Raw genomic sequence first — 27039 nt, forward strand, 5'->3', positions numbered from 1 at the left:
CATGCCTGTAATCTCAGCGGCTCAGGAGACTGAGATAGAAGGATCATGAGTTCAAAGCCAGCCTCAGCAAAAGCGAGGATCTAAGCAACTCAGTGAGACCCTGTCTCTAGATAAAATACAACAAAGGATGAGAATGTAGCTCAGTGGTCAAGTGCCCCTGAGTTCAGTCCCCATTAACCCTTCCCGCCCCCCCAAAAAACCCAAAACCTTTGTTGAGAAACTCTAGTGAGTAGCAATCAACTACTCAAGAGAAAATCTCCAAGAGTTGAAGACAGGAGCTGGAAGAACAGGTGGGCTGGAGGGGCGGACGCTGTTGATCACAACTGAGGAGGGCATTGGAAGCCATAGCAAGGCAAGGTGGTTGGGGCTTCAGTCTAGTCACTGGAAACCTTTGCACTGTCTTGAACAAGGCAGTATCTCGATCAGGTTTGTGTTTACAAAGATCACTCTGGCATTAGTGTGGAGAAAGAAGTGGGCATGATGGATATATGAACAAGAGAAGCAGCGCTGGAGATGAGGAGAAACCAACAGATCTGAAATGGAATCTGCGGAATGTAGGGAGTGGGGGCATTGATGTTTCTAAAATGACTCTGGATAATGTTTGCAGATCAGAGGAGAAAAAAAAGATCATATCCAAAATCAGAGACAAAGTTGAGGCGAGTAGGGGAAAAAAACCCTGGATACTTTGAAAGACATGGACTCAGTTGACAAATCCAATTTTTTTTTTTTTTTGTTCTTTTTGGTGCTGGCAATTGAAGCCAGGACCTCACACATGCCAGGCAAGTACTGAGCCACAAGCCAATGCCAATTCAGTTATGGGCAAAGCCGGGTTACTAAGGGACCGTCTAGGCTGCCTTCTGCCATCTTACCCAACCTCTCAGTGCTCCTTCCTTGTTTCCCAGCAGGACTCTCCACTTGCACCCGAACACTCCTAGTTCAGGACTCAATCATTCCCATTCCTGCCACAGAACATGCTTCATTTCTGGCAGTCTGTGCCCTTCAACTTTCTTCTGTGAAGCCTTTTCAGGTTAATCCTATACATTTCTGTCTGGCTGGCTCTCTCCCCGCCCCCCTTCATGCTAGCGCACAGGATTGTTGAGACTAAATGAACTGATATCTGTAAAGCACTTAATACAGTTCCAGGCACACAGTAAATATCACACAAATCATAGTCATTAACATTATTCTGTGACTATTATCTGACTACCTGGTGTAAGATTTCGCCCAACAGGGAGCACAGTGGAGATGGTGGGCATGTCCAATTGATGCCCACCTGACTGTAACTTAGACTGTTGATTCCCCAAGGGCGGGAGCAGAACTATCTTATCTCTAATAGGTTATTTTGGGTGACCACTTTTAAGATAGTGGACAAGTAGGGAGGGAGAACATGGGAGGAATAGACGAAATCTAGATAGGGCAGAAGCGGGGAGGGGAAGGGAGGGGACAAGGGATTAGAAATGATGGTGGAATGTGATGGACATCATTATCCAAAGTACATGTATAAATACACAAATTGGTGTGAATATACTTTGTGTATAACCAGAGATATGAAAAATTGTGCTCTATATGTGTAATAAGAATTGTAATATATTCTGCTGTCATCTATAAATAAAAAATTAATTTAAAAAAAGATAGTGGACAAAATTGTCTTATTTTATTCTTATTTTGATATCCATAATTTCTCTCTTTCTGATGACTGGGAATTTTAAAGTTCTTTGATGGGGCTAGTTCTTGAAATGAAGTAAAACTCACATAGACTTGTCAAGAGCTACGACGTATAAAATGTTCATTCTCAGTGAATTTTTTTTTTTTTTTTTACCATTTTATCTTTGTGTATTTTAACAGAAAACTATTTTGGGGAAATCAAGATCCCATTTACCCCATTCGTGAGACTGCTTTGAAGACTCAGCCATCCAAAAGACTCAAGGACCTTGCTCATCCCAAGCCAGTCTCCAAGCATTATGTGCCTAACAGGTTGGTGTTTATGTCATGAGGTTACTTTGCCATGACTCCTTCAAGAAAATGAACATAAAACCCAGGCCTTTCTCCCAAGAGTCCGGCAATGTTCAATCTACCATCAAAATGTATTGAGGATTAGTGAAACTGTGTCTGTTTCCAATCTCATGTGACAGTCAAACTTTTCCAGAGCAAGATCCAGACTCGGATCACATTTCATAATGCTTTGGTTTATGAGAACTAAAAAAAAAATAAAATAACAGTGTTATAAAATAGTTTCTTTTAGTGGTGGGGATCAAATCCTAGGCCTTGCACATGCTGGGCAAGGGCTCTACCACTGAGCTATATATTGAGCCCCGAGATCTTCAAGATGTCTTTGATGAATCTATAGAAGCCATTAGTTTTTCAAGTTAGGATCCCTAATTTTAGTATTAAAGACATATTAGAAGTCGAAGGTATGTCCAAAGTCACCTGTTGGGACTACTTCAGAGGACAGGCCACTCCTTTCTCTAAGTTCTTGCCTTGCTTGGGAGATGCTGTCTGTCCACGATGCACTCCCATCTTCCTCGCCTGCCCTCTCAACGTCCTTGGTGGGTTCCTCTTTCTTTTCTGCCATTTCCCAATTGACTTCTTTCTCTTTCTGCTCTAAACAATTGCCAAGACCAAGGCTGTCCTTTCATATGGACTTTGTTTCTAATTGTGTGGCGATGGCCTCCAAATCTTCAACTCCTCTCTCTTATCTCAGATGTACTGGGCATCCTCCGGGGGATGGAGCCAGGGAAACCTCCCACTCAGCATGTTTAAAACAGGACAGGACTCCTTTTTAATCAAATGTTGGTCGAATGAGATACTTGTTTCAGAATGACATTTATAATGTGCAATCATTGGTGTAACTGTTTGCTTTCAAAAGTTTATTCAAGAATATGAACTCAAAATGGGTGTGGTGGCACATACCTGTAATCCCAGCGACTCAGGACGCTAAAGCAGGAGGATGGCAAGTTTGAGGTCAGCCTGGGCAATTTAGCGAGACCTTGACTCAAAATAACATGAAAGAGGGTTCAGGATGTAGTTTAGTGGTGGAATACTCACCTAACCTGTGCGAGAGCCTGGGTTCAATTCTAAGCTTTGCAAAGAAATTTCTTTTTTTCAACAAGGTTTTTGAAAAAAAAAAACAGGTTCAAGGGGAATTACTTTGTCTGAACAAGAGAATTCCAGTTGTACATTGTTAACTGCATCTTCCTTCTTGAATAATGAATAATCCTTGCCTGTTTGATGATGTCTTACCATTTTTTTTGTTTTATTTATTTAAAAAATTTTTTTTTTACCATTATTTTTGGTGACATGTTACAATTGAATTTAACTCAGTACACGTTAGTTGTGTATCATATTTTGCTTCATGTTTTTTATTCTTATTATACTTAATTTCCTATTATATAAAAAAGATATGTTTTAAAGGGAAATAGGGCTGAGGCTGTGGCTCAGTGGCAGAGTGCTTGCCTAGCATGTGTGAGGCACTGGGTTCTATCCTTAGCACCATATACAAATAAAAAAAGGCATTCTGTCCATCTACAAAAAAATTTTAAAAAATAAAGTTGACAAAAATCTCCTATAGATCTATAATTCAGATAATTTTTTAATATTTCCTTCTGGTCTTTTTTTTTTGCTATGTATATGTGTGCATTTTATATATAGTCTACTTAATTTTTTTGTGATAATCAATATATACTTTATATAATACTTTTTTTATACTTGATTTTTTTTGGCTGATCATTTAGGTTACAGGTTGATCTATTTTTTTCATTGATTTCTCTATTATTTTACTGTTTTCTATTCCATTTATTTCTTCTCTGCTCTAAATTATTTTCTTTCTTTTGATTACTTTGGATTTTATTTGCTTTTCTTTTTCCAGTTTCTTAAAGTGGAAACTGAAATCATTAACTTGAGACCTTTCCTTCTTTCTAATAGTTATTTAGTCTGTGTATTTTCCTCTAAGTCCTGTTTTAGCTGGATTTCACAAATGTTGCTATGTTGTGTCTTCATTTTCATTAAGTTCAAAATACTTTCTTTGGTACTGGGGATTGAACTCAGGGGCATTTAACCACTGAGTCACACCGTGAGCCCTTTTTTATATTTTACTTAGAGACAGGATCTCACTGAGTTGCTTAAGGCCATGCTAAATTGCTGAGGCTGGCTTTGAACTTGCAATCCTCCTGCCTCAGCCTCCTGAGTTGCTGGGATTACAGGCATGTACCACTATGCCTGGCTTCAAAATACTTTTATTACCTCTTTTGATGTCATATTTGAACCACAAATATTTTTGAGATAGGTTCTTGCTCTGTTGCCTAGGCTTCTCTTGAACTCCTGGCCTGCCTCGGTCTTCTTGGTAGCTGGGACTACAGGTGTGTGACAGGGTGCCCAGCTTACAGCTTTTAATTTTTGTTTTATAGTGATGACTTCAGGATCCATAGTACACATCTTGAACTTTGCATGGGCTCTGTAGTACGCACCTTCACGTTGTACTGCTTTGTGTGGTGTGGTATGTCTCCTGTTCCTCCTGCCTGGCCCCGGGGCTGTTGTCATCATGTATTTTACTCTGCATTATCTTATAAATCCCACAATGCATTTTTATTTTTCCTTTAAACATTAAATTCTCTTTTAAAGATATTTTGAAAAACAAGAAAAGGCATTTTATGTTTACCCACATTCTTACCATTTCCCATACTCTATATTCTTTGGGGTGAATCTAGATTTTATTGGGTATCATTTATGCTCTTTGGAAAACTTTCCTTAATGTTTCTGAAAGTGCAGATCTGCTACTGATGAATTCTTTCAGCTTTTGAGTGTCTGAAAAATTCCTTATTTCACTTTCATTTTTAACTGTATTTCTGCTGGTCATAAAATTCTATATTAACAGATGTTACCTCACCGTCTCCATTGATTTTGTTGAGACATTGCTATTCTTTTTGGTCTGTTTCTTTGCACCTGTGGGAGCCTTAACCTAACAGTGGTTTGATCCACTGATATGGATTCACTGAGTGGTAGCTGTAGGCAGGTGGGGAGTGGCAGGGGAAGGTAGGTCACTGGGAGTGTGCCTTTGGGGTATATATTTTGTCCTCGGGTTGTCATTTCCTGGGCTGCTTTCCCTTGCCACACTCCTCCACCACTGTGTTCTGCCTCCTCTTGGGCCCAGAGTTATGGAATTGGCTAACCATGGACAGAACCTCTGAGACAATGAGCCAAAATGCAATTTTCCTTCTCTAAATTGTTCTTGTTGGGTATTTTGGTCCCAGTGATGCAGAGCTGACTAATACACTAAGTTTCCTTCCTCACAAGCCTGCCTGGGACGCCTCCATTCCTGCTGCATGACTGACTCCTTAATAATGTCTCTCATCACTCCAGCCTCAAGCTCCAAGAGAACAGAGGTTTCCATGTTCTTCACTCTTTCTTCCCTTAGCATCTCACACTGTGGCTGTTGATCAATAAGAACTTTTTTTTTTGAGTATATGAATAAGGGGAAAAAGGATAAAAATTATTCCAAAATATTACCCATTGTTATTTTGAATGTGTGCTAGTATGCACTCTTTCTCTCAAGAAATAAAAAAAAATTATTTTAAAATTTTTTATTTAAAAAATTTTAATTTGTTGTTTTAGATATACATGACATTTGGAATGTATTTTTTAATTTTTTTTTAGTTGTAGATGAACAACAATATCATTATTTTTATTTAAATATTTTTATGTGGTGTTGAGGATCGAACCCAGGGCCTCACGCATGCGAGGCAAGAACTCTACCACCGAGCTTCAACCCCAGTCCCAGTAGAATGTATCTTGACATATTATATATACATGGAGTATAAATTCCCATTCTTGTGGGTTGTACATGATGTGGAGGTCATGTTGTACTGGTGTGTATTCGTATATGAACCTAGGAAAGTGATGTCTGATTCATTCTATTGTCTTTCCTTTCCCATTTCTGTCCCTTACCTTCATTCCCCTTTGTCTAATCCTTTATTCTTTCTTCTCCACACTTATTGTGTGTTAGCATCTGCATATCAGAGAAAACAATCAGCTTTTTGTTTTTTGGGATTGGTTTATTTTACTTAACATTCCAGTTTCATCCATTTACTGGCAAATTCCATAATTTCATTCTTTTTTAATGACTGAGTAATATTCCATTGTGTATATATACCATATTAACAATTTCTATTATAAACCAAGCATGGTGGCACGTGCTTGTAATACCAACAACTTCAGAGGTGGAGGCAGGAGGAGTCCAAGTTCTAGCTCAGCCTGGGAAACAGTGAGGCTCTGTCTCAAAATAAAAAATAAAAAGAATTGGGATATTGGGCTGGGGTTGTAGCCCAGTGGTAAAGCACTTGCCTAGCATGTGTGAAGCACAGGGTTCAATTCTCAGCACCACATATAAACAAACAAACAAACAACTAAATGTCTATCAATAGCTAAAAAATAATTTAAAAAAAAAGAAGAAGAATTGGGGTGTAACTCAGTGCTAGAGTGCCCTTGAGTTCAATCTCCAGTATCCTCATATATAATATATATATGTAATTATATGTGTAGATATTTGTATAATATAATTATATATAAGTGTTTATTTCTTTTACAATGAGAAAAATACAGCATGCTCTATGTTAAAATAATATTTGAGTACCTGATAATTGATGGCATTATAAGACTAGGTCTTGTGGAAAATTACAGGAGGAGGAAAAACACATGAATGTTAGTAGCACTGCATTTCATTAATATGCAATAATATGATAATTGGAGAAAATATATAATAGAAGGAGAAAATTAATATATAGGGAGAAATTAATACACAATTTGATGAGTAAAGTCATATTTGAATAGTACTTTATAAATTATAAAATGACTTTACTTATTTAATCTTCAGAGCTACATAAAATGTATTATTTTCTCCATTTCCTAAGGCACCCATGTACTTCTAGTTGTTGATCACATGGTCAGTCCACATTTTTATGGCATTTGGTGTTCTCCATTCCTCACTGATGGAATGTGGAGTGATTGAGTTTGTCTCCATTTTATTTTTTTTCATCTCTGACCCACTGTCCGGGCCTCTGTGCTGTTCATTGGCTGCCTAGTGACCTCTTTTTTCTAATCTCTGTGGTCCCCTTACCTGAATCTAATCTGTCTGAGGCGACCCATTGTTCAAAACCACCTCTTCCTTCTGTTTCTCTGATTCCCAAACTGAACTGCTATTTCCTGCCCCAAGATAACCCAGGTAAGTGCTAGAAGCTCCTTGCCTGTTTGAACTCAGCTGTGTGGGGGTGGGGGTGGGGGTGGGGCTGGGTAGTTCAGCAATCATGGACTCAGGTCTGGCAGTTGTCAGGCCCCTGAAAACAGATGCAGGTATGGACCAGCCTTAAGCCAGAAGGGTCACAAGGAAGGAGATGCAGGCTAACACAGAGGCTGAGGCCCACAGCAGCAGCAAGTAGACGGAGGCGTGGGCAGAGGGACAAGGATCCCTTTCTTAAAAAAACAGAGGTGCTCTGAGAAAGAATAGAATCAGAAGAGACGCTGCAGTCTGAGTTAACCCATGGCCGGAAAGAGTCAGGATCACTTCCTTTTCCACTGATGATATATTTTGATTAAGAAAAGACGAAGAGGCAGGGGTAATAAGAACAATATTATTATTTATCCTAAATACTGTCATACCTGCTCTTCTAGGTCTGGGGATCAAAGCTGAAAAATAATGTGATGATCTGAATTCATGCCTATTTCACTCATTTCTCTTATACAACTTGCAGGCCCCAATATTACTACAGTTGTGGAAGAGAGTCTGTAATTTGGAAGATACCTCCATCTGCCTTGTTTACCCAGCCCTCCAAAAGGACCCAGAAGCTGGCACAGCCCAACAGATTCAAAAGACAGTCTCTACTAAGTCGGTAGGGTATCTTGAGAATCTCCCTAAATCCTGTCAATCTAGTTAAATGTCACAATACTGTTGTTCTAATTTCAATATGTGTAGTTTTTTGAGTGTGTGCAATTTCATGAGCTAAAAGTCCATTTGTTTTCCAAAGCATCAGATAAAAAAAAAAGCCAAATATTTGCAGAAACTGTAGCTAATCTGAAGATTATCATCAATAATTACACTTGACTCAAATTGTGGTGAAGCTAAAATTTATATTAGACTTTATCATTGTTAGGTCAATTAAAAGGAAATTTTTCAGGAGTAGAGTGTTTGCCTAGCATTTATGAGGCCCTGGGTTTGGTCATCCAGTGCCACAAAATCAGAATAAAACCAAAAGGGAAATCAGCAAATGAACATCACAGGCTTCTGCATTTTGCAGAACTTGATATTCTTTTACATCTTGCTGACTTGGCACATGCTTTTACTTTTGCTTTGAATGATGAATTTCGCCTTCTCCTTAAAAGACATCTTAGGAGCTGCCTTCCCCAGCTGATTGTGATATGGTTGTTGGAAAAGGTACTTCAACATCAGATTGCACTAGTGGAATATGTTCGGTGTGCAGACGTGGGGAGGCAACAATGCATTCGTGTGCTTCAGTGGTTAGGACACACTGGGTCTCTGTAACCAGTGTCAATGTTATGCCTTAAGAAGATGCAACACATTGAGACTGTTCAGAAGGAGGTAAATGAGATGTCGAGGCTTCTAGAAACTGTTATATGAAAAATAGTTAAGAGAAATGACATTTTTAGCTAAGAGAAGAGACCAAGGAAACAGGGATAGCTCTGTTGAAGTGTATAAAAAGGATGGCATATGAAAGAAGGAGAATGGGAAGAAGAGGAAGAAGGAAAGTTAATTTATATCCATCTCAGTACAAGAAGGAATTTACAGCAGATGTCAGCTAATTTTAGAAAAGTCTTTCTGAATAGCTTTCCAGGAATGGAAATTGGAGTGGGAGGGGGGCATTGTTCTCTAACCAATCTCTTATTTGACCTTCAAGTTTGTTGTATGAAAGCAAACAAAGCAGAAACTGTAGCTAATCCAAAGACTAGTGGAGATACAGGGATATCCAAAAAAAAAAAAAAAAAATGTACTGCTACACAAGCTTGGGCTCTGAGGCACTAGAGGGGCTGATGGACTAGAAGGCTCACCAGCAGATTTGAGCAGGCAGAAGAAAGAATCAGCAAACATGAAGATAGGTCATTTGAGATGATCAGTTCTGAGCAACAGAAAAGAATGAAGTAAAATGAACAGAGGCTCAGAGACTGCTCATCCCTACCTGCACGGGAAGGGAATAAGTAAACTGGGCAGAGGTGTGGGCTGGCTGGAAATAAAAGGCTGAAAAAATAGTATTAAGAAATAAAGATGTGGCTGGGGTTGTGGCTCAGTGGGAGCGCGCTCGCCTAGCATGTGTGAGTCCCTGGGTTCCATCCTCAGCACTACATATAAATAAATAAAATCAAGGTATTGTGTCTACTTACAACTAAAAAAGAAAGAAAGAGGAAACTTATTGTTAAAGAAAAAAAAAGAAAGACAAAGGACATAAGAAATATAGTTAAAGGAGGGGATTGATGGGTAGAAAAGACCTGATGGGTCCATCCTAACAAAGGGAAAAGAGCCTGAGTGTTTATTTGTAGTGAAACACATCAAAGGCAGATTTATTGTGAGAAAAACTTTTTCAAGATAAATAAGAAGCAAGAGGCTGTAGGAAATTGGCCTGATTGGAGACCCATCACTTGCACACTAATTCTTCCTCCTGGCTGCTGGTGCCTCCAGGCTGTTTGGGTTCTCTGATATCTCTCTGTACCTCTGGGAGTTGAGTGAACCTAGGGCTGTCTGAGCCAATAAATTCTGGGGTATCACAGAATTCTCTTTGAGCAGGACGTTGCCAAGGCAACGCAGCATTGGTGGGATGACACCGAGAATTCTCTGAGGGGCACACCTCTGCTTAAAGATGGCTCAGACAAGCCCACAATTCATTCCTGGCTCCCCACAGAGACGTGTGGGACACCATCAATCAAGTGAATCAACAGAGCCACAAGGAGAATCTCACAAAGAGAGGAGAGAAATAAAGAGTCCGAATGAATATATGAAGAAAGCAATGGTCCCAAACGTACGAAGTCTGATGAAAAACATGGCCATCCAAGCAATTCAACAAAAGCTCCAAAGAGGAAAAACTCTGAGAGTCACAGCTTGCCACATCATCAGCAAACTCAACAGCCAAGGAAAAAAAGAGTCTTGAAAGCAGCCAGAGAGAAGCCAATCATCACATACAAAGGATCTACAATAAGGTTCATGAATGAGTTCTCATCAGAAGTCATGGTGATTAGAAGGCAGTGGGAGACATAGAGTGGTGAAAGAAAAAGACCACAAGCCAAGACAGTCTATCTAGCAAAACTGTCCTTCAAAAGTGAAGGACAGGGCTGGGGTTTTAGCTCAGTGGTAGAGCATTTGCCTACATGTGTGAGGCACCAGGTTCTATCCTCAGCACCGCATAAAAATGAATAAAGCAAAGGTATTGTGTCTAAAAGAGGAAGAATAGGAAGAAGGTAAAGTTATGATTTGAGATCTATCTACAACTAAAAAATATATTTAAAAGAAAATGAAGGTCAGGAGGCTGAAGCAGGGGGATCCCAAGTTCAAAGTCAGCCTCAGCAACTTAGCGTGGTTCTAAGTAACTCAGTTAAGACCCTGTCTCTAAATAAAATACAAAAGGACTTGGCTTAGTGGTTGAGTGCCCTTAGTTCAATCCCCAGTATCCCGACACACACACACACACACAAAAAAAAAAAAAAAAAGAGAGAAAGAGAGAGAGAGAGAGAGAGAGAGAGAGAGAGAGAGAGAGAGAAATGAAGCTATTTCAAGATAAAAACTTAATTGAGATTTAATTACCAGCAGACTTGCTATATAAGAAATATTAGAGTCCCTCAAGTGTCTTTTCAGACACTAGATAATAACTTGAATTTACATAAGAAGTGTCAATAAATAAAATTAATTAAATATAAAAGGCATTATAATGTACTTTTTGTTTATAATTCTTTATTCTCTTGCATGATTGAAGGGCAGCTGCATAAAACAAAAAGTATAGTCCTGTGTTGATAGACATACAGTGTATTTTAGAAGAGCACAAAGAGGGGGTGGAGCATAAACAGACTTGGTCAGGAAGCACATTTTTTTTATATTTTAATGGATTTGGTTGGTTAGTATTTTGATGTCAATCCTGCATGTACATTTGAATTTAGTTTGCTGATGTTTTGGTATGGATCTCTGTATGTATGTATATTCATAAGAGGTATAAAAAGATCTCAAATCATAACTTCACCTCAAGAAATTAGAAAGAAAAGCAAACTTACTCTAAACATAAAGAAGTAAGGAAATAATAAAGATCGAGTGGAAATCAATGAAATAGTGATTAGAAAAAGAGAAAAATGACAACTCCCCCCCTCCCAAAAGTTGATTCTTTGGGAATTGACAAAATTGACAAGTGTTTGGCTAGTTTAATCAAGACAAAAAGAAGACTGAAGTTAGTAAAATCAGGGGGAAAATAAGAACCTTTCTAAGGGGTTATTACAAGGAGTTACGACTTCTGATGTTATAGAAATTGAAAGATTATAAGGGATTACTAGGAACAATTACGAGGCTAACAAATTAGATAGTCTAGATGAAATGGACGTATTCCTAGAAAAACAAACTACTGAAACGACTCAAGAAAAAATAGGAAATCTCAGCAGACTCATCAACAGTAAAGGAAATCAAATGAATAGTTTTCAAAATCCTCCCTGCAAAGAACCACCCAGGACTAGTAATTCCATTACATGCAAATGAATCATTGGTGAATTCTATTACATGTTTGAGAAGAATTAACATCATACTCTTCAGTTCATTCCCCAAAGTAAGACACTTCCTAATTCATTCTATTATATTTGTATCATCCTCATACAAAACCAGAATAGTCTTATATATTTTTAAGTATATATATTTTTTAATTGTAGATGAACATTATACCTTTATTTTATTAATTTTTATGTGGTGCTGAGGATTGAACCCAGTGTCTAACATGTTAGGCAAGCATTCTACTGCTGAGTCCCAGCCCCAGCCCCTACTATATATTTTAAACCTAATATCTCTTGTGAATATATATGCAGAGATCCACACCAAAACCACAAAACCAAAACCGCAAATCAAATCCAAATGTTCATGCAACAATTCACATTAAAATACTAACAAATCAAATCCAATAATATATAAAAATATTGTACTTCTTGGGCTGGGTTGTGCTCAGTGGTAGAGTGCTCACCTAGCACATGCAAGGCCCTGGGTTTGATCCTCAACACCACATAAAAATAAATAAGTAAGTAAATAAATAAAATAAAGGAATAAAAAATTGTGCTTCTTAAGATTGTTTTATCCCAGAAAGTAAGAATAATACGTTGGGTTCAAAATGATAAAATCAATAAAATAAATGTAATACACTGAATTGGTAGAAGAAAAAAAATCTACATGATCATCTCAGTACACCAAGAAGAAGTATTTGACAACATTTAACACACTTTCATAATAAAAATGCTCAATAAACTAGGAATAGAATGGAATATACTTAATTTGATAAAGGACATAAGTAAAAATGCCTCCACAAATACAATTGATGGTGAAATACTTTATCCCTAAGATCAGAACAATACAAGATTGTGAGTTTTCACCATTTCTATTTAATATCATACCAGAAATTCAGATTTTGTTTTATATACACAAACCCACATGTACATACTGTGTATCACAAGATAAAATATACTTCTTACTGTGGATTATAGTAAAGAAATTTTGAGAAACACCAATCTGAAAGAGCACTCTGATTACAGGAAAAGAAACATCTTAGGTGTTCCTAAGATGGAAACGTTGAATGGAAGTTGATTATAGCAATGACAAATTCAATTATTGTCCCCATATTCAATAGATATGACATTTTACATTTCCATTTGCATATAGGTCCACCCACGATAATGTAGTAAGAAGTTCTTTTCAAATACCTGATCCTTCTCCCCGGATTTTACGACTGTCAATTGCCAAAGGCATAGATCCTAACTATGTTCCTCCAAAAGACGTAAGTGACCCATGTGAAAGAACCAGTTCTTAATTGACTTTACAACATGGTACTCTTTTATGTCTAGGTGCCTATTTTTTTTTCTTCCTTTGTACTTCTCCTCTCATTAAATGAACTTTTCTGACTAACTCTCCTATGCTTAACGAATTGGTCAGGAGTGGATTAGAGAAGCAGAACCATGAGTGATACATAGAATAAATGGTTTCTTATACAGATTAAGCATTAAGCAATGTGGCAGAAAAAGTCTAAGGAAGGCCTCGATGGCATCTGGGATTTGGTCCTGGTAATTGGCGTAGAAGCAAAGAGAGGTAGTAGAGACAGGTCTGTGACTCTCTGGGAGATATCTGAGCCAGGGGAGTCTAACCTCTTCAGGGGTGGAAGGGCTGATTCTAGTAAGGAAGCTTTAGCGCATTTAGGGGCTTAAAGTCTCCAGCTTTCTTGGGAACCACCCATATGTCCCCATTTCAATTTTCAAGGTCCTAGTCCCTCCCAGTCATTGCCCCAACTTTAACATAAAGGTCTGTGCAATATTTTCATTTTAACTCACCCATGCACAGAATTAGATTTTGCTTTTCAGAATTTTCAGCCTTCTGACAATAGAATAAAAGGATTTTTATTTTTTTTATGGAAGACAGAGGCTTTCTGTTCCCTTATCAGAACTTTCAGTTAGGAATTCAAAGACTTGCGTGGGGATGGTTTCTTTTCTCCAGTTCTCAAGTGCACTTACAAACAATCGGCCAACCCCATTGTACTTCTTTATATCACTACAGAGTCCTTTGATAGCAACTATTGATCACCCAAAGCCTGTCTTTCTATTTTGCTACTGCATGCCATGAGCTGCCAGTGGATTTTTTTTTTAAGACTGCTGGTAGTAGAGGGCTGTTATTATTATTAATATTATAGTTATTATTTATAATAAATAATGGGCTCATTAATGCCTTTAAATCTAATCAGCTCAGAAAACAATTTCTAGATAATCTTTCCTTTGGTAACAACCTGACTTGGTGGTTGCTTCATACCAGAACACCTTAAACTTAGTGGCGTAAAACATCAATAATTTTATTATGCTCAAGGATTTTATGAGTCAGAAATTCTGACGGGAAAATAAGTAATGTTTGTCCCAGCTCCAAGATGTGTGAGGTCTCAGCTGGAAAGCTTAGAAAATTACTTAGGTGTCTGAACTAGTAAGGGGCTGGAATCATCTGGAGGCTCCTTTGTGTTTTCGTCATTTTAAGGTGCTATAACCTAATACCCCAGCTTGGGTACTTAAACAGAAAATATTTATTTCTCACAGTTCTGGGGGTTGGGAAGCCCAAAATGCCAGCAGATTCTGTTCTAGCTGGCAGATGGCTGTCTTCTTGCTGGGTGTTCACATGACGCCTTTGAAAATTGGGGTGTGTGGCTGGGGGAGAAGGGGTATGGAGGTAGAGGGATACAGAGCACTCTGGTCTCTCTCTCTGTCTCTCTCTTTTTACACTAATCCCATTATGGGGAGTTCCCTGCTCATGACCTCATCTTACCCTAATTACTTTCCAAAGGCCCCCCTGCTAAATTTCAGCACACTAGGGCTTCAACATATGAATTTAGGAGAGACACAAACCTTCAACATTCAAAAAAAAAAAAATCTATAACAACACCTATGTGTGATGTCTAGCTGGAAATGACTTGAGGCTAGACTCAGTTGGTAATGTGTACACCTTCCCAAGCCCTCTCCAAGTGGGCAAAGACCTCTCTCAGCTTGGCAGCCATGCTCTGGGGGAGTATCCTAAAATGGAGTGCCCTGAGGATGAGCATTCCAAGAGAATAGGAGGCAGCTACATAGTTTCTGGTGACTTGCCTTTGGAAGTCACAAGTCACCACTCTGTTGATTGATGCAGGTATGTGTGGTCTGGTTGGATTCAAGGGGGTGGGGATGCAAACCCTACCTCCCAATGAGAGAAGTATGAAAGAATCTATAGGCGCTTAAAAAACCCTGCCACACCCAATGATGCGAGTATTTTGGTATCCTTGAGCAGATTAATAGTCTTATGTTTAAAATTTCAAATTTAAAAATCAAAATTTCGGGGCTGGGGTTGTGGCTCAGTGGTAGAGCACTTGCTTAGCACCTATGTGTGAGGCCCTGGGTTCGATCCCCAGCACTACATAAAAATAAGTAAATAAAATAAAGATATTATGCCCAACTACAACTAAAAAATAAATATTAAAAAAATCAAAATTTCTTAGACTTTCAAGTTTTGCTTACAGGTTTTATTATATTTATAATTCAAGCAGCTTTAATAATTAATTTTAAGAGTCCCAAACCATGTTTGGTTATATTAACAAACCTATTTAATAAAATACCTTCAAACAATTTAAACTACATTTATCAATATATTACATTTGATTTCTGTTCAGGTACTTTATTTCACCCATCTACATTAGCAAACAAAATCTTCTGAAATACTAGAGCATTACTTTAAAATTTAACATGTTAAGTTTATGAACATGGGAGAACTAATTTTTTAAATATTGTAAGAATGTAAAATTTTCTGTCCAGAAAGCTAAGATTTTAATTTAATGTCATAATTCTAATTTGATTAATCAGTTATACATTTCTAATGGCAGTTGTAAATTTTTCACTCTCTTTAACATGAATATACTTTTTATTCTAATGTACATATAGTTTCACTATAATAATTTTAAACTTATTGAAAATTTGTAAAAATTCACATTTTGTTCCCTTTCCTTTATCATTCTCCCTCCTCCATGTGTATTGTATGCAAGTGTGTGTGTGAATAATTTTCCCCTGAATTATTTTTGAGATAAGCTACAGCTTGCCTTTATAAATGCTATATCCAAGTTTCCCTAAGTATTTCAATGTTAATTTCCTAAAAACAAGGACATTGTATTATCTAACCACGGAATAATAGTATTGTCAAAATCAGGAAATTTAACATAGGGTGTACCTATCTATGATCTAAGTTCAAGTTTCATCATCTCTTGTACATATTTATTCTTAACAAAATGTTAAGTTCATGATTTCATCCTCTTAAGGTTTTTTTTTTTTTTTTTAATAGTTAATCATTACTCTTCCTCAAGTTTAAAGGAAGTCAAGGTACTCTCACAGGTGCCTGAGGTTACTTGCCACCAGAGACCTTGGAAGGATGAACTAGAGGAAGTCTTTCTATGTCAATGGCTGGTCCTATTGAATTCCCTTTTTATAGTACAGTTTTTTGGAGCCCGAACAACTTAAAAATGGGCTGTAGCTCAATGGTGGAGACTCACCTTGTGTTCAATCCTAGTATTGCAAAACCAACAAAAACCAACCCAGCCAAATCAAATCGAACTTAAAAATGGATCACTCTCATGGCTCACTTAGCCCGTATCAGTGATTCTCTATTTAACCAATGTCTGCAGCTCCTACCCAGACACATCAACCTGTTTTTTGGTTTTTAAAAGTCTTTAACTTTTGAGAGACTATGGACTCTTCAGACTCTTATTTTTGATCTGGCAGATACCTAGATACCTTTGAGTACAATGCACTTGAACTCTGGCTATCCCTCTTGGCTCTGTCTTACTTGCTGTCCTAATTCATAAGGTCATTGTACTCATCCCTCCTCCTTCATCCATCTTCCTCAGTCTCTGTTTTCCTAGAATAAAAATTCTAGAACTAAAATCGCTAGGTTGAGAAAGTGCATGAACATGTTGAAGTCACATATGTAAGATTCCAAAACATGGTCCCAAAAGTGACTTTGATTTGCATATTTGCTTGCATTCTTTGGCTGCTTTTCTACTGTACCAACCAACATGAAATACTACTTCTTTTGCAAAATGTTAATTGTGTAGTAAAACAGTATATCTTTAAATTTCTCTGATAATAACAAAGTCAAATAGTTAATGAACTATTTACCATGCATTTTTTTTTTCCTGAAAAACTCATCACTTCATGATTTTAATTAGTTTTCTACTGGCCTGTATTTTTTCATTGATTTATAAAGTTCTTTACATATTAGGGCTATTAATTATCTTCATCTATTATATATAGTGCAAATACTTTCTCCTCACTTATAATTTAAAATTCTTGAATTTTAATTTATATAAAACACACATCTTAATTGTGTAGTTTAATAAGCTTTTAACAAATGCATATGTCCATTCAATAACTACTCCAATCAAGATACAAAACATATCCACAGTTCCAGAATATTTCCTTCTGACTATTTCCAGTCAATTCCTAATCTAACCCTTGCCCTAAAGGCAACTACCATCCAGATTCCTATCAGCACAGATTACTTTGGGCTGCTCTTGAACTTGATTTAAATGAAATCATACAATATAACTCTTTAGTATCTGGCTTTTTTTGCTCAGTTAACACAGTGTTTTTGAGATTCATGCATACTATTGAGTGTATCAATACATTGTGTTCCTTTTTATTAAGGATTATTCCATTGTAAAACTACATCATAATTTTTTTTCATTCCTTTGATGAACATTTGGGATATTTCCAAATGGGCTATTAAAAATACAGTTGTGCTGGGCACGGTGGCGCATACCTGTAATCCCAGCAGCCTGGGAGGCTGAGTCAGGAGGATCGAGAGTTCAAAGCCAGCTTCAGCAATGGCGAGGTGCTAAGCCACTCAGTGAAACCCTGACTCTAAATGAAATACAAAATAGGACTGGGGGTGTGGCTCAGTGGTCGAGTGCCCCTGAGTTCAATCCCTGATCCAAAAAGAAAAGAAAAAAAGAATACAGTTGTGAACATAGTTTTATTTCTTTAGGGTAAATACATAGCAGTAGAATTGTTGAGTCATAGGGTAAGTGTAGATTTAGCTTTATAAGAAACTCTTACTTTGCAGGTGAATGTATCATTTTTGTTCTTTTTCTCAGGGCCTAAGGCATGCTAGGCAAGCACTCCACAGCTGAGCCACAGCCCTTCATTTGCATCTATGTATGAGGGGTCCAGATGCTTCAGATTTGCCAGCATTTGTCACTGTCCCTTCTTAGAAGTCTTAGACATTTTAAAGCGAGATAGTCGTGTCTCACAGTGAGTTTAAATTGCATTTCCAGGTCAAATATGCATGTTCAGCATTTGCCATGTGCTTCTTGGCATTTGTAGCTTCTTCTGTCCTTGAGTGTAGTTGTATTTTGTTTGGTTTGGTTTGGGGTTTTTACATTCTTCAGGATTTTTCCACCTCGCAATAATTTGTGTTTGAACGGAGTGGTCTGTCTTAGTAAACTTAAAAAATTAGGTTGTCGTGTTTCCTCTTTAATTGATGTTTTCAAATTTTATTTATTTTTGAATATGTGTCTTTTCTTCAGGGTTATGATTTTGTAAATATTTTCTCTCTGTCTACAGCTAAACCTAGTAATTTTATTAAAGGTATCATTTGATTAGAAAAAATGTTTGCAAATTTGATAAAGTTAAATTTGTCAATCTTTTCTTTTACAGTTAATGGTGTCCTGGCTAAGAAGTATTTGTTTACTGTAAGCTCATGAAGGTGCTCTATGTTTTCCTATAGAAGCCTTATTTTTTTACTTTTGTGTTTTTATGTATATGATCCACTTGGAATTACTTTTTTCTGGCATATGTGAAGTTCAGGTTAAGGCGCCTCCCATATGGATATTCAGTTTTTCAACTACAATTAAAATTTTCAACTACAATTCAATTTTTCTAATTGTAAAATTACTTTGAATCTATTCCTCGGCTCCCGATTCTGTCCTAATTGCTTATTGTTTTCCTTACACCAATGCCTTGCTCTCTTGATTATTGTAGTTTTAAAATGGTTTTGAAATAAGGTACTGTTAAGTCCTCCACTTTGTTCTCTTTTATCAATGTATTTTTGGCTTCTAGGTCTTATTCATTTTCACATAAACTTTGCAATCACTTTGTTAGTTTCTATAAAAGTGCTTTGCAGCTCTGCACAGTGTCTCACACCTATAATTTCAACAACTCAGGAGCCTGAGGCAGGAGGATCCCAATTTTGAGACCATTCTTAGCAGCTTAGTGAGGCCCTCAGCAGCTTAGTGAGACCCTTTCTCAAAATAAAAAAAAACAAAAAGGGCTGGGGATGTAGCTCGGTGGTAAAGTACCCCTGGGTTAAATCTCTAGTACCAAAAATAAATAAATAATAAAATAACAATAGATACAAAGAAGCGTTTTGTGGGAATTTTGAGTAAGATTGCATTGAATATGTAAAATAATTTAATAAAAATTTACATCTTAGTAATAGTAAGTATTCTAATCCATAAACATTTTATATCTCCCCTATTTATTTAGAGCATCTTTAATTCTTTCAATGATGTTTTATAGTTCTCAGTGTAGAGTTCTTACACACCTTTTGTTATTTTTTCCCTCCTATTCTATGTTTTTTTGTTTGTTTTGTTTTATTTGAGATTGGGGTATCACCGTGTTGCCCTGGTTGGGATCCAGTTTGTGTACCCAAGTCTTCCTCCTACCTCAGCAGCCTAAGTAGCTCGGACTATAGGTACACACCGCCCTATCTGTCGTAGTATTTTATGTTTTTGATGATATCTGTAAGTGATATCTTTGATTTGATTTTCTAATTGTTTATTGATAGTATGTTGACTTTATGACCTTGTTAAATTCTCATAATCTATTAGTTTTTTCAGATTCCTTTGGATTTTCTCTCTATATATGTATAAAATCATGTCATCTGTGAATAATTTTTTTTCTAATCCAAGGGACTTTTAATAATTTTTCTTGCCCTTTGTATTGGCTAGGAGTTTAGTTCATGGGACACAGACTGGTGAGTGTGAGAATTCTTGCCTTGTTCCTCATCTTAGTGAAGAAGTGTTCAAAATTTACCATAAAACATGAGGTTAGCTTCAGGTTTTGATGATTTTCTTTATTAAGTTGGACAAATTCTCTTCTACTCTGAGTTTTCCCAAAGAGTTTTTTTTTCCTTCTTTAAATTCTAATGTTAAAAACATTAAAATTGAATTTCCCCAAATGTTTTTCCAGATCTACTGAGGGGACAATTATGATTTTGTCCGCCTTTTACTTTGTTAATGTGGGGACTTCTATACATCGTTTCTTTTAGTGTTTTTTCAAATCAGAAATTTTACCAAATAATAAAAAAAATCTGGCTATTAAAAGGGGTGTATGGCTGGGTATGGTGGCATGCACTTGTGTTCCCAGCAAGTTCAAGGCCAACCTGGGCAACTTAGCAAGACCCTGTTTTAAAAGGGCAGGGGATGTAGCTAGTGGTAGAGTGCTTGCCCAACCAGCATGAAGACCTGGGTTCAATACCCAGTACTGAAAAACAAACAAAATAAAACAGTATCTTCTTCAGGCAGATATTAAAGGTATTTGCAAAAATGCAAAACATTACTCTGCTCACTATTTTTTATTTTGAAAAACAGAGTTGTGTCATAAGTGTCTGTTTATCAACGTATAATGTGTTTATTCTTGTTATTCATTTATTGTCAGTGCTGGGAATTGAACCCAGGGCCTCCTGCTAGGGAAGGGATTTTCAACCAAGCAAAACCCACACCCCTCTTGTTCGTTTTAGATGGAATAATTTTTAAAAACTGTTTTCATATTTGGAAGCTCTCATTTACTTTTTAAGAGTTTTATTTTATTGGTTCTTCTTAGTTATACATGACAGTGGAATTTCATTTTGACAAAATTATACAAGCATAGGATGTTACTAGGTTAAAAGAACAGTTGAAAGCCACTGTATTCGCTTATATTTCTGGTTACATTGATCTATTATTATGTAGGTATCGTTTTGTTTAAATTATTGTAACTTCAAAAACTATTTTAAGAGCTGGTTGTGGCTGAGGCTGGGTTCAAACTTGCAATCCTCCTACCTCAGCCTCCTGAGTCACCAGGATCACAAGTGTGCATGCCCCCGTAGCTGGGGCAATGTTCTATTTCTTAACCTACATGGTGTTCCCTGGGAATTTTTGTGTTGTGTTTTATGCTTAAGCACTTTTGTTGGGCATACTATCATCCCAGTGACTTGGGAGACTGAGGCAGGAGGATTGAAAGCAGGAGGCCAGCCTAAGCAAATTAGCAAAACCCTGTCTTAAGACAAAAGGGGGTCGGGGCTGAGCTCAATAGTACAGCTCCCCTGGACTAAACCCCCAGTACCCGCCCTAACACCATTTCAGAATGGGAAAAGGTGTTTGGTTCTCTTCTTTGGACCCGTAGGTTCCTTGCCTCCCTGCTTCCTGTGGCCCTGCGTGTCTTTCTCATTCATTGCTGCAGGGTAGTCTCCAGCTTTGATCCTGTTTCCTGTCTCGTGAAGGCTCCTTGGTTCTTCCCTGGTTGTGAAGATGCCCTCCCACCCTCCTTACCTGGTTTCAGGTGTATCCACAAGCCTGATCTTTCCTGCATAACCTGCCCCACTCTCAACCACCAATGTTCTCAGACCCCCTTCCTTCATTTCCCTCATGTTTCCTCCTCCATTTGTCAAAATCTGATCCTTCCTTCAATCCAATGACTTCAGTCCAATCCAATGACTCTTTATCCCTGAAAAGAGCGTCCTTGCTGGGTATGGCACATGCCTGTAATCCCAGAGGCTGAGGCAGGAGGATGGCAAGTTCAAAGCCAACCTCAGCAAAAGTGAGGCGCTAAGCAACTCAGTGAGACCCTGTCTCTAAATAACATACAAATTAGGGCTGGGGATGTGGCTTAGTGGTCGAGTGTCCCTGAGTTCAATCCCTGGTACCTACCTCTGCCAAAAAAAAGAGCATCCTTCCTGATTTTTTCCCACCTTTCATCTGATATATATATATTTTTTTCCTTCTCTTTTGAGCACCAAATAATCTTAATTATTTGTCTAAAAGTCTATGGTTCTTTATAAGGTGAAAATTACATTAAGGAAAAAAACTGTATTTTATTATTATTTATTATGCATTACATAATATACTTGATTAAGACATATTTGTTTAATGAATTGAATTAATGATTGATTGTTTTATTTCCTTTTTGATTGGAAGGCTTAATTGAAGGCAATGGTTGCCACATACTTCTTCAATTTGCCAGAGCCTGATAGGAGACAAAAGCTTTATTCATAGGAAATGCTTAAATGTTTAATCAGTCCTTCATGGTGTTGTACCAACATGCAAGACCTTTGGTTAGAATTCCAGACCTGCCGCTTACTAACGATGTAAACTTCAACTACTGAATCTCAAGCACCTTGGTTACACCATTAGTGAAATAGAAATAAAATTGATACTCCAGGAGAGAAATAAACTAATTACATGTGAAACTGTCAGTGTTAGTGTCATCATCATCATCATTTAACTAACACAAGAAAGAATTCAGAAAATACTTTATGTATACCATATTTTTCTACCCATGGTTGAAGAGTTATTTTATTTCCAGTTGTTGATTATATTTCCTTTCAAATCTTATATAAGAAGTTACTTAAATATAAGTAATTTAAATAGAGGGCCATGTAATTTGATCTAATTTTCATAATCAAGAAAATGAGGAATGACTTGGGGGTCCAGTGCAGGTATATAGTTCTCCATTATTCTTATTGGCTTCATTATTTTCCTATTGGCTATTTTTTTTTCTTATTTATCCCAATTAGAAGACAGCCACTTAAATTCCCTTTGGCACAGTGATAATATGAGTCCCAGTTTCCAAAGGGCAAAAATAATCAAGAACAAAGAAGAATTCTGTGATAAGGTTGAATCTTCCCAGAGTTTATCAGTCTACAAATCAATGCTATCATTTATTTCTGAGTCGATATGTAACATTGTTTGCTATGTCCTCTATCTCTGTAGTCTAACAGGTAAGTTCCTAAAAAGTTGGTTTGGAATCTATATAGTTTGAGACATTGAACCTTCCAGATGTGACCAGGGGTTATTGTAAGATTCTCATCATTTTTGCTGGTTACTGGGAAGCCTGGACCAGAGATCAGATAATACTCTTTCATCTTGGAACTAGATGGTGTTTATTATTTAATACTTATAGGTACTGTTTTATTTTTCTTCTCTAGGTTAAAACTAAGATTTCAGTTTCTACCCTGGGTGCTATTGCAACTCCAAGAATTATAGACCTTGCCCACCCAAAGATCAAGTTAGATGGTCTGTGCTATGAGAGACAAAGAAGCGAAATGCCCATCCGACCTGTAAGCCACTACTGCCTGTCTTGCCATCCTTCTGCTCTTTCTGGTTGCTCCTAAGGTGTTCCCCTCTCCCCCTACAGGACCTAGCCCAAAATCATTGAAAGAAAGAATCTTGGAAGAGTGTTCCGTGGCAGGAAGGAAAACCTAGCTACATGACGACTGAGGGAGGCAGAGGAGTTGGGGGTAAAGAGCATGGTTTTGGAGTCAGCAGGAGCTGGGTTCAAATTCCCACCTCACCCATGCCAGCTTTATGATGTCAAGGCAGCCTTCCTGAGCCTTGGTCATTCAGCATTCGAAGGTGTACTGTGTGCCAAGTACTCTTCCCAGGGAACAAATGCAGCTCATGGGGGGGGGGCAATAAATAAGTAAAAAGATAAGACAATGCCAGGTAGTGATAAATGCTATGGAGAAAATGAAATAGGAAGTGAGTGACTGTGGTGGTGGTGGTGGTGGGGAATAATTTACTTGGCATGTGGTAGTTGGTGATGCCACTCTAAGGAATAAAAGTTCGGGCCAACCCTGAAGAGGGAGTAGGGGTCAGATGAGTGAAGATCTGGGAGAAGAATGTTCCAATGTAGGGAAGAGCACATACCCAAGCCCTCAATCTGGGGTGAGCTTGGGTGGAGCAGGTGAGCAAGGGAATGGCAGGTGTTTGACCTCCTACTTAGAGGTCAGCTGTGACATAGTAGCAGCGAAAGCAAGTGCTCAGCCTGGAGCCTGGTGCACCCACTGGCTTCCCTCCTCTTCCTCCTTGACATTTCCCTTCTTTAATTGCAGTGCCAACTTGGTGCCCTGTCTCAGTTGGGTTTTCATTAAATATCATGTTGCCGAAAGAGGGAGGACCAGGTCCATCCTCTCTCTGGGAACCTTAGGATTTAAAAAGGAAAACCATTCTGGGAACCAAAAACTCTTGGGAGAGTGTCTTGAATTTGCAGGAAAATGACTTAATGCTATTTTTTTTTGTATGGAAATGGGCATGATAGATATTTTTCCTTTATTGCTAGAATTGTTTGAGTTTTTTGTTTTACTACAAGTTTTTTAAAAAGGGGAGATACTGCTGTGAAAAATCATACTGTTAGAATCCAGAACTCACTGGCCTCATGCAACTCAGAATACTTTCAGGGTGGCTGAGAAGTTTAGGATGAACACTTAACAGAGAGAACAGTAGCTACATGTCATTCTTATTTTACCAATAAAGCCACATACTAGAAAGGCAATCTGGCAGAAGATCAAGGGGGGACTGTCAGTTGACATATTATCAGCACCAATTACAAGCCAGAGCCTGTTCTAGTTACTGCCCAACAAGCACATCCCCTCCAGTGGCTTCTATTCTGTTGGGGAGAAGCAGGCAATAAACAGTACTTCACAAGCTGGTTCAGGTCTGGATAACTGCTAGCCAGGAGAGTAGATGGGAACCACAGAGGCGCTTCATTGGAGAGGCTGGTTTATTTTGGCTGGTCAGCAAGCCCCCTGTGAGGACTTGATGTTTGAGTCCAGACACTTGGAAGAGGAAGAGGCAGTCGAGCCAAGATGGCAGAAAGAGGTTTTCAAGCAGAATTAGCAGCTATAAAGGTCATGAGCAGAAGAAGCTGGACCAGAGGGGCCTCCTGTGACCAGGGTCATAGTGACCCAGTGGGGAAGGTCAGAGAAGTGGCAGGTAGCCAAATCCTACAGGGACTCTTAGGCATAGGAAGAAGCTATGTTAGCAAAATGGGCAGCTACAGGAAGGGCTTCAAGCCTGGAGTGCCATGTTCTGATTGGGCTTTAGAAAGGGCTTACCTCACCGAGTGCGGTGGCGCATGCCCGTATTCCCAGGGGCTTGGGAGGCTGAGACAGGAGGATCATGAGTTCAAAGCCAGCCTCAGCAAAAGCGAGGCACTAAGCAACTCAGTGAGACCCTGTCTCTAAATAAAATACAAAACAGGGTGGGGGATGTGGCTCAGTGGTCAAGTGCCCCTGAGTTCAATCCCCCCGTACAAATAAATAAATAAATAAAAATAAAAAGTGCTTACCTCATGGGGTTGTCATAGTGATGAAGTGAGAGTGACACGGGCAAATCACTTAGAACTCTGTCTGTCTCAGGGAACACGCTATCTACTTGTTCATTCCCTGGTAACTCTCATGGGGAGGCTGGATTGCACAGACCAGGATGGAAGTAGGATGCCTGTCAGGAGTCTGTTGCAGCAATCCAGGAGAGGAACGGGAGCCAGCTGTCGAGATAGGGAGATGTGGTGAAAGCTGGGATGTATTTTTGTGTCTCTTTGTTTCCCCTACAGGTATCCCCGGCAGCCATGTTCGCCATACCTAGCTCCCGAACGATAGATCTAGCTAAGTTCAAGCCTGTCCATCAAGATTACCTACCTGCCCGTGATGCCCAGTGGCCAGTCTCTCATGCTGCTACCCATTCTCAGATATCTGCTAGAATTCAGGAACTAGCTAATCCAAGTTCAAGGTATGCCAATTTAAGGCTAATGTGGACTAGGACAGGTTGGGTGTCTGGGGACAGGGAAAAGGTTGATCTAATAAGGTTAATGAAAAGAGTTGTCAAAATTTTAAAAAATTGCAATAACATGTCACTAGTTACTTTTTTTGTTTGTTCGTTTTAGTACCAGGGATTGAACCCAGGGTCGCTTAACAACTGAGCTACATCCCCATCCCTTTTTTATATTTTTTTATGTACTGACAGGGTCTTGCTGAGTTATTTAGGGCCTCACTAACTTGCTGAGGCTGGCTTTGAACCTGAGATCCTCCTGCCTTAGCCTCCTGAGTGCCTGGGATTACACATATAGCTTACTAGTTACATTTATTGTGACAAATATATGGTCTTATTCTAATAAATATAAAGATACCAGTAGGGTAGTGGACTAGGCACCGAAACTTAGACTTAGAAGATAGCTCTGTAAGTATGGAGATGAAATATTTATCCAATGCATATTGTTCATTGAAATGAGTTGTGAAACAGAGCACTGTTGTAATTTGTGTAAGAAAAAATGCATTTGCTTAGAGATGCTCAAGGTAGAAAGAACACTTGTGGTTTGATCCCCAGCATACCCACAAAAGAATTACATATTTTTCTAGACTGCTAGATGACTATCGGGGACTGTCTGGCTTATTTTAACATTGCTAATTATTGAAAATTTTTCCAGAATTCACTTTCTGTGGAAAGAGTAAAGGCTTTGGAATCTGACAGATGTGCAAATCTGGATTTGGCCATTGATCATTCTTACAACCTCTTTGAGCCTTCCTTTTCTTGTCTGCAAGTGGAGGTCATGAAAATCTCAATGAGATGATGTCCTAGTGATTAACACGTAGTGGGTGCTTGGGGAAACTCTAGTTCTTCAGGCTGATTTCTTTTCCTCCCATTTCAGGGCTCCTATGCATATTCTCTTCTACGATCCTAATGCCTTTAAAGTCAAGCCGGCTGCTTTGAAAGCACAATGTTCTTCAAGGATCCAGGAGTTGGCAGAACCTGTTGTTCGCTAAACATAGCGAGTCACCGCTGTAGACACTAGTTACGTATCTGTCACATGTATTAGAGGACTTGGTTCTCTACTCTGGTACTGTCCACTTACGACTTGTCCAACAACTGCCCCCCAAATACGAGACCTCCAGGAAACAGCACTGTAAGCATGAAATAGCAATTGCTGCTAATGCCTATAATCTCTTCTTTAGAAGGTTTTTGGGACTTCAGTACGTAATAAAAAGAGACTGAGAGCCTGCCTTGCTATCCTTACTACTTCGTCATGAGCATTTTGACTGTTCACTGCTGTGGCCGATCCCAGACACTTCCTTAGAGGGCTTTGTTTTCTTCCTGGCAAGTTCCATGTTCCTGGTAGCCCATCCTGCCTCAGCCCCTTCTCTGGTAAGTCCTGGGAATTGATATTGTTTTTTTTTTTTAAGATGTCGATGGATGTTTATTTTATTCATTTATTTATAGGCAGTGTTGAGAATCA

At 38.4% G+C, this 27039-nt stretch overlaps 1 protein-coding gene across 1 annotated transcript in view; it reads left to right on the forward strand.

Moving 5' to 3' along the window:
* Positions 1 to 26800, forward strand: part of Spmap2l (sperm microtubule associated protein 2 like) — a 56058-nt gene extending 29258 nt beyond the window's left edge. Inside the window, exons 6-11 of the mRNA XM_078020717.1 lie at positions 1846 to 1974; positions 7740 to 7877; positions 12887 to 13001; positions 22958 to 23089; positions 25363 to 25538; positions 26455 to 26800. Coding sequence (XP_077876843.1) covers positions 1846 to 1974; positions 7740 to 7877; positions 12887 to 13001; positions 22958 to 23089; positions 25363 to 25538; positions 26455 to 26569 — 805 coding nt within the window. The 3' untranslated portion in view covers positions 26570 to 26800. The remainder of the gene's footprint in view (positions 1 to 1845; positions 1975 to 7739; positions 7878 to 12886; positions 13002 to 22957; positions 23090 to 25362; positions 25539 to 26454) is intronic.
* The last annotated feature ends 239 nt before the right edge of the window (positions 26801 to 27039 follow it).

Source organism: Ictidomys tridecemlineatus, chromosome 9, assembly GCF_052094955.1.
Source record: "Ictidomys tridecemlineatus isolate mIctTri1 chromosome 9, mIctTri1.hap1, whole genome shotgun sequence".
NCBI lineage: Eukaryota > Metazoa > Chordata > Mammalia > Rodentia > Sciuridae > Ictidomys > Ictidomys tridecemlineatus.